Genomic DNA, 8,889 nt, shown 5'->3' on the forward strand with positions numbered 1-8,889 from the left:
CCATAWATGGTCCATCACTAAAACAAGTCAAAGAAGCAACGTCTAAATAAATTTGCTTGCAATGTTTTAGGTTCAAGTTTTAATAAAATAAAAATAGGAGTGGTCATGAGCCCTCACCATAATGACCTATAGAGCAGTGGTTCCCAACCTTTTTAGGCTTGTGTACCCCCTGAGCCATTTGTCATACCCATAGTACCCCCTCAGTCAAACGTAATGATGATTCTCCAAAACTATAATGTAAAACATTAAATGAAAATTATTTCTTTAACCCCCTTAACTTGAACATTTAATTCTCAGGCATTTTATTCTTTTCAACGTAAATTAAACAAAGATAAAAAGGTTGCCTGGTGAATAAGTAATTAATAAATAAACCAGGTAAAAGGTGAAGGAAGCAGCAGCATCCAAAATACATCAGAAATTTGCCCAAAAGAGCAAGTTCCATGAAATTCAGTGTTTTATACTGGATTCCATTTTGTTTTGTCAATTACGCGATTCCGTCTGCATTTTCTGCATTGCAGAAATCATAGGGACCTAACATATCCCAGTCCTGGGAAATGTTTCCACGTACCCCCTGTAATATGTTCGCGTACCCTAGGGTTGGGCAATACTGGCAAAAAAATTATCACGATTAAGTGTGGTATTTAGCCAATAAAGATTAATTAGACGATTAATCCCCTGGAGTCCTTGAACACCCTTATTTTGTAGTCACATGACCAATATAGTGGGAAAGATTTGCTCTTTGTAAATGATTGTTCTAATCTGTGTGAAAATTACAGATTTCAGGCTATACATCATATTTTAAATTGTGTTGATAGGTAAATAATGTACAGAATTTTATTTTTAATGTTCATCATATTTGAAGCAGAGAGGAGCACCGAGCAGACTAACCGGAGTAATTCCCAGTCAGTCTGCCTGGTGGCATTAATCATATTTATCGTCAAGTGCCAAAAAGTGATAGATTAATGGTTTTCTGACGATTAATTGCACACGATACGATTATGCCCAACCCTAGCGTACCCTAAGGGGTAAACGTACCCCTGGTTGGGAATCACTGCTATAGAGGATCACAGAATAGAAACATATGTCCAAATATCAACTACCTATTTCAGAAACACCATTTTAAACAACAAATGGTGTGAATGCTCTGCTGACCAGCAGTTCTGATCATATGTGTAAATGTTGCTGTGAATAAGAGATGCACACAACGGCACTAACAAAATCCATCACCACCAGCTAGTGATATTAAAGAGCTGACAGGTTTGTAAACGGTGCTTTAGACAGTGAATATGAACTGTGATTGTGACGGCAGCTTTTTGTGCGTCTCTGATCTGTTGTTTCTTGATTGTCATTTTAAACACAAACACTAAGAAGATGATAGTGTGCACGTTATTCCATGTGTAATTTATCTTAATGTTGTTGAAGCAAAGTGTTTTGTCTTAAATTAAGCAAAGTAAAACTGTATTGAAACTCTTAAACATGGATCCCTGGATGTTTTCATTGGTTGGTGGTCTTTATGAGCCCACCCCCAGTGCTGCTGGCGCCACAGCTTGGGGTGATAGAAACAGAAACTAGTGCTAGGTGAGCTCCGGCTCTGGTTTAGCATTGGTTGTATTTTGTTTGGGGGGGGGTGCTTTATTTTACATCTTTAATCCTCTGGTTAGACATGTCTGAACATGTCTCAGGATGGCTGAACTGGTGAAATAAATTATACATGCAAAAATAGGCCTAGACTATAGGTTCAGAATTTTGACAACAATGAACCTAATGTTCTGAATGAGTTTTTTTCATTTAAAGTGTGTAAAAACTTTTTTTTTTTTTGGTCTAACACTGAGAAATTGTGTCAACCATATTAGGTTCTAAAAACACTGATGGCTGAAGAAACAGAATTTAGATTGTGCAAATAAGTTTTCTACATTTAAATCGATCTTATCGACATTTAGAGAAGATTACATTTATTTTCCTTAACTGAAAGCTCAACACTCTTTCTTGTTGTAAATAAGTAAAATTTATCTCTGCAACAACATAACATCTGGAGCTGATGTCTGCAACAAACCGAACAGCAGCGCCTGTGATGTAATCCATGAGAATAGTCTGGTGTGAATGGGCTGAACACATTCTGAGTGTCAGTTTTAAGTGTGAAGGTGGTGAGCTCCTCTTCAGTTACCAATCTGTAGCTCCAAGGATTAGAAAGGCCCACAAATCATTACTTGCTTGATGGAAATTGCTACAGCTCACCGCTGGTCTCTGCTACAAACACGTTTTTATAGCTGTTCCTGGTTTATGTAATTGAAATGGTGCTAAGTTGCCCTTGAGAGCAAACTAACTGCCTTTGATGCTAAAATCTGTGCAGGCAATGGTGAGCATGAGTCATCCAGAAGCCCACACACACACACACACACACACACTACTTTCAGCAACTGCTGTACCGTACCCAGGAATTATAGCATTGTCAAGAAAACACTAATCTTACTTAAAAAAAAATACTGAAATCATGTGTTGGTTTAGTTTTGAGCAAATAAAGTTAAATTTATTGAATTTATGCAAACTTGCTGAAGATAAACAGAACGGAAAATCTCTAAAATCAAGCAAAAAAAGAATGTATGCTTTAGTGTTTAATTGTAGCACACAAAGCTGCCCTTAATTTCCTTAAATTGAATTATTGTATAATTGCAAAGAACAAGTGAAGTTCAGAAAGCTGACCCGTGTCCTTGCAAACAGACATGGCTTTATATAATTGTTTACATAATATTCTCCACTGGCATCTTCCGCTGGGCTGTGGGTGGTGCGATGCTGTCGTGACCACATACTATGGCTTAAGCGTTGTTGATGCTCAGACTGGTTGCTGTGTTTTCTGTGACCACTGTAGCTTGATTGCTATCTTGTAAACCCAGCAGTGCAGAGCAAATCCACCTCTGTCTTTGCTTTGTGCTGCGCAGTTCTTTAAAAGCTGTAATTAAATGACTAGCAGAAATTAATAAGATTTGTTTTTCTCATTCTTGCCTTTTATTTTTAGGAAATGTAATTGCATGACAATTATAAACTGTAGTGTGTGTGCTGGAGGATTCATGCGTGTTTTTTAGTATTCTGACTTAAACCTCCAGGGTTGGGCCTGGGGTCTTTCTGTTTGGAGTTTGCATATTTTTGTATTTGCATGGGTTTTCTCTGGGTACTCTGGTTTCCTCCCACAGTACAAAGAACATGCATGTTAGGCTGCCTTCTGGCCCAGTTCTCCCATTAATAAAAATAAAAAAGTGATCTCAGTGGGATGTGCCTAATTGATTCCTCACTGTTTTTTTTTTTCTTTTATCTGCACACTAACCACAATGATATGTAACGTTTTACAGAATATACTGGAGCATGATGGGCAACCACTGTGTATTGTTGAGCTTCTCATTATTTCAATTTTTATGTGGATAAATTATATATGTTGACAAACTTTCTTTTTTTTTTTTTACATTAGATTTTTTTTTTATTGTTTTGAAAATTTGAAGTCAAGCAAGTATTGCATGAATTTAAAACCACACTTAAATCTGTAAAACTTTCTCAACATTTGTTTTTATTAAATATTTTACTTAAAAAGATCACATAGTTTTGTGTTCTTCAATCCAACATATTTTTCGGGGAATATAATAAGATTAACTGGGTAGTGGGAGTGCAGCAACTTTTTGAAATAGGTACTTTAATGCTTTGTTCACGTTCGCTTCAAAATCTTAAAGTGCCTGTGACATGCATATTCTTCAAATACAAAAAATCAAAGAAAACCTCTTTATATTTAAGAAAGTTGGAACAACACACATGATTTAACCCATTTTGTCCCTTAACTGGCATATTTTCTTTTGAACTTGGCTCAGCCAAAGTGAAACAGGAAGTGACATCAAAGGGGAACTTTTTAACAAAGAAAACTCCCTGGTCTTTGTTTATTGAAACAATATTATTTGAACTCTGACTCTTCTTCATCTCTCTGATGGAGTCAAAATAAACTAAAGAAACACCAGATTCTTCTCTACAGTCTGGGTTGTTGGCTGTTGTAACAACACTCTGTTCATGTGCAGACATTCCCCTTTGACATCACTTCCTGTTACTTCACAGGCAAATATCTCAACTGTTCATCTCAAATTTCTTTTGCAATATTTTATCAATGTCCTCTTTCTAAAAATGCATTCATATGGATTACAAAACAGGCATTTAACTTTTTCTCTTTAATGCTTTATTTGTTGCAGGTCTTCACCTTCTTTCCGTGGCAAATGTTGGGGCCTGTCGAAGATTAAAGGTGACAGGGTGTGGATTAACTGCTCTAGCTTCTGGCCTATGAGAGTGACTGCGCCAGCCAGGTGCCACCAGTAACCAGGACTGTGGCTGCAGTGGTGGGCCCGGCCCAGGAGGCCGTTTTGAACATCGCTCCAGGCTYGTGCTGCACACACCATGGACCCGCAAAGAGAGAAATATGGTGAGCGGCCAACAAGAAGCGGCAAAGTTTCCCAGGGAAGCCGAAGTGGACACTCGTCCCGACCGTCTGGCTCCTCGAGCACCTCTGGGGTCCTCATGGTGGGACCGAATTTTCGTGTGGGGAAGAAGATTGGTTGTGGAAACTTTGGTGAATTGAAGCTGGGTACGTTACATTTTTGAATCAAATGAATTTGTAAGGTTTGTTGGAAATTTAAATGAGAATCATGATGTGCAATTTTATATGTCTTACTTCTTAAAACGTATGCCTTTACTCTTGTCTTATTTTAGGTAAGAATCTCTACACAAACGAGTATGTAGCTATTAAACTGGTAAGTGTTCACCTGACTTCCATGTCTTGTAATACGTTTAATACAAAACTTAAGATTTTACAAAGTACATTTTATATGAGTACTATTTAAAAGTGGTTGAGGCTGTGTCATTATCAGAGATATTCATATAGAACATTCAGTATGCTGTAGGAAAGAAGGGGTAACCTCAGTTTTCATTTGAGTTAAAGTAAAAAAGCAATGAGTAAAGGGCCTCACCATATTATTGCTAGTTCTAAATATGTGCCAAGTTTTGCAATATTTGGTCCACTAGAACAAGATATATAATTTATTTTAATTGGCCTTTCAARGGGTTTATGCTTTCCACAACAAATTTGAACCTGCTTTTTTATTTAATTTAATTTAATTTTTTCAAACACAGCAAGTGATGAATTCAAGACGTCATATAACCGTGTTCAGGTCTGGATGGCTATCTTGCACATAGGTTTTTGTGAAGTTTGGACAGCACGGCGACGTTACCCCCAACGTCTAGTTTGATGGCAAAACAGCAGAATTTGAAAAGATTGCACACCCAAACATCAAAATCTTTGAAAAGCCTTTTATAACTTGAATCACATTATCTTGTCAAGGGCTCTAGTTAAAATCTCAAATCGATGTGCTCATATTTGAAGGCAAAATAGCATTTTGGTATGACTTGTGAAAATGGCCAAAAATTGCCATTTCATTCAAAATGCCGAACATCCTGTTGTGCAATATGGTCCCAAACGACTTTTCGTATGTCCTGGACTAATTCACGTATGTATTTGGAATACTTCTGAATATGTGCTGAATTTTGTGACACTAGGCTCACCAGAACATAGTAAAAATGGCCTCCTGTCTGGAGAAAAGAAACCCTGATAAAAAAATAATCATTCCAAAAACAGTAGGGTCTTCTGCACGTTATGAGGAAAACCTGTGGTAACAGTGCTTCATATTGCAATGACGATATGACTTGCGATAAATGAACAAATTAAGTATGCAGTGTTGATGTATTTCTGCTCTGGGTTCAGAAGAAAAACAAAACAACTAACACATCATTTTACAACAGGACTTTTATTTTAAAAAAAGTGCAACTACACATAGCTGGTGTATTAACCATGAAACAACTGCGTGCAAACACCTACCCCATAAAACATTTTCTGATGCTCTAAATACTGAAAAACAACCCTTACTATCATATTTTTTTATAAAAATAATAAAAACATCTGAAATTAAGTTAACTTTAATTAAAAGCTAAAAATTAAATTCCAACTTTAAATCCTGTCATTACAGTTGTCCAACATCTCCACTGACCAAGTGGTTAATATTTGATGTGGTATCTCAGGTCCATTTTGTTTATCAGACAGATGCTGACAAAATGCATAAATGTAAACATTTAGACCAAAATTTATTGCAGTTTGTGCAGTTTTTTGTGATATGTCTATTGCACAGGCTGTTATTGTGATGATGATAAATTTGCGATATATTGTGCAGCCCTAGTTTGGGTCCTAATAAAGTAAGATTGATGGTTGATATTTTWAAAAAAAAGGGATACATTTGATTCTCATTGTAGAGGTTATTGATGTGGTTGTTGTACGTGTCTTTCTGGCCGTAGAAAGAATTGGATTGATGTACATGCTTGGCTTCCTGTTAATGCTCTTATTGATGACAGCAGTTGYAGATTGTAGAGGTCATCAAACTAAATAATCTGCCATCACTCATTTATGATGCCATAGTAGCTTGTTAAATTTGTTTTTAACCAGGTGGAATGTGAATAATAAAAACAAACTATTTTTAAAGATGCCTAGTTTTTCATGGAAAATAAAGTTTTTATTTAGTAAAATAACAGTAAATGTGTTTATTTTTCTCATATGAATAAATGTTTTTTTGGTACAGGAACCAGTGAAGTCGAGGGCCCCACAGCTACATTTGGAATACCGGTTCTACAAAAGCCTCGGAACCACAGGTGAGGTCGTAGATTTGGTTTTCACTCTTGGTAGTGTTTATATGCAACAACATGATAATGATTTCTTTGTTTTGGAAGATCAGACCAGAGATTGCATCATTTCCACAACAAGCGATTGCTCAGCTCAGGTTTCATTTTGGTAATGGGCTCTGGTTTTGCTGCTTGTATTAAGCTCTAGAAGGGGACATGCAGAAGTGCATGAATGTTTAAATGCATGTGTGGTTTGTTGGACAGTGTTCTTTCTGGGAAAAGACTTGAGCTGGAAACATACTCCGTGCGAACTGCCGACGTCTGCATGGGTTGTCGCAGTTTAATGACGAAAATTACATCACCGGGCTTCGCAGCGTCGTGTYGACAGCCCCTTTTGGCACAAGCCCCCGGCAGAACTTTTTGACCCCCCTCCCGTGTCGACAGTAATGTGTGATTAGTCTGAACTGAAAGCGCTCGGACGGACACAGCAGAAGAATAAAACAAAAACTCGCTTCTGACTAGAGCAGACTGTTTTGAGCAGWTTAAAAGATAGACAAACTGAGAAAAACTCATGCGTGTTAGTACTGACAGCGCTATGCGCTGCATTTGCTTCAACCACAAGGTAAAAAAAAAAACCCGACTCGCTAGTGCTGGGCGGTATACCGTTTTGTACCGAATACCGGTTTTTATTTTTGTTATGATATGAATTTTTTGAATACCGGACATTCCGGTTTAAATAGCGGAACGTTTCGTCGCGGCCGCCAGTGAACTGTTGTTTCCCGGGGGACATTTTTCCTTGCTGCACCGCTATGTGCGTTAGCATGCTAATGTTTGGAGCAGCTAGTTGCAGCCGTGGGTGGCAATTCCGCTGCTTATATTGACYGACGTTTAAAAAAACATCCCGTTTTCGCCGTCGCTGAAAGTAGTAAACACCTCTTCAGTGACGTGCACAGTTAGATTTAACACGGTTAGTTAATATGGAGACGTTATGCTGATGGAGACTTAACGTGGTTCTATTGTGAAAAGCCTGCAGGAAGTAGTTCGTAGTGGAGTTGAAATTGACGGGTGTGCAAGGTGAGTTGTGATAAGCTTTAATAAATAACATAAAATAGACCCGATCATAATCTTTTCTTAACCCTCCTCCTTCATGACTGGACCAAAATGCATGGCTACTGTCTCCAACCACCAGTCAGAGAAGAACAGACACAGAGGAGGGAAACAGAGACACAGACAGAGGTACAGTAAAAGGAAAAAAAAAGTCAATAACCAGGGTTTGTACATTTTATTATCAGCTGAGCTGTGATGAAAAGAAAAATACCGTCAAATACTGTGAAACCGGTGAAAATGTTGAAAATACCGTGATATAAAATTTTGATCATATCGCCCAGCTCTACGACTCGCTCCCCGAGCCGACCAGGAAGCAGAGTTTTTATAAAGATAGTCAAACCGTGAAAAACTCATGAATGGAGATAAACAGATAAACAGGCAYGGAGGAATCTGAAACTGTGGAGCTTTTTAACCAGGACAGATGTGGATAAAAATCCGTCGGGTGAGTGACTTTTTTTTTCTGCATTATGTTGCGGGGGAACTCCATGCAGTGACGTATGTTTCAGGGAGGGGTGGGTTCCCGAATTCGGCGCGGGGGTATCGTAGGGACTATAAAAGGTCTGTGCGAAAACGACTGCCGAACAACCAAGTGGCCGCGCGTCGACCCGTCGGCGTCAGAGCGAGTATGTTCCCACCTTTTAATAAGGGTGTAATTATTAAAGGAGTTGCAACTCTATAACAAATGTGGAGCTTGTTTTCAGGTTGACTGATTGAGGCCCTCTGAGATTTTAGAAACAAATGATCTTCTAAAAGTAGAAAAACTTGACTGACTCGCCACCTCTAAAGTCACTCTATGTATTTGACCTATTTTAGACTAAGAACTTGCATTTTGTCACTTTAGCAACTTGCACGTTCCAAGATTTATGAAAACAAAACTATAGATGTACTTGTATAGAGAAAGGTTCCTCTTTCAAATTGCTTCAGTATAGCTCTGGTAATACGTATATCCAGAAATTATTGGTGGGTGCTAAGTTATTTTTATGTTTTTCTTGAGTTTTCTGAATTTCTTTTTTTAATACAAATGTGAGAAATACAGACATTGTTCAAATGAGATTATTAGTTGTGTTACTGTTTTTGTGTATTTGACTGTACAAC

The 8,889-nt window shown here is 37.8% G+C and overlaps 1 protein-coding gene across 6 annotated transcripts in view; it reads left to right on the forward strand.

The window, feature by feature from the left end:
• The window catches only part of csnk1g1 (casein kinase 1, gamma 1), a 42,764-nt gene that overhangs the window by 5,411 nt on the left and 28,464 nt on the right, over positions 1 to 8,889 (forward strand). For all 6 annotated transcript variants that reach the window (XR_001309742.1, XR_001309743.1, XM_014001601.1 and 3 more), the window contains exons 2-4: positions 4,221 to 4,609; positions 4,735 to 4,775; positions 6,648 to 6,717. Coding sequence is in view for 4 of the 6 variants with exons in the window: in XM_014001601.1 (XP_013857055.1) it covers positions 4,423 to 4,609; positions 4,735 to 4,775; positions 6,648 to 6,717 (298 nt within the window). In the remaining 2 variants the exon portion in view is untranslated. The remainder of the gene's footprint in view (positions 1 to 4,220; positions 4,610 to 4,734; positions 4,776 to 6,647; positions 6,718 to 8,889) is intronic.

The sequence above is a fragment of the Austrofundulus limnaeus genome, unplaced genomic scaffold, assembly GCF_001266775.1.
Source record: "Austrofundulus limnaeus strain Quisiro unplaced genomic scaffold, Austrofundulus_limnaeus-1.0 Scaffold9, whole genome shotgun sequence".
NCBI lineage: Eukaryota > Metazoa > Chordata > Actinopteri > Cyprinodontiformes > Rivulidae > Austrofundulus > Austrofundulus limnaeus.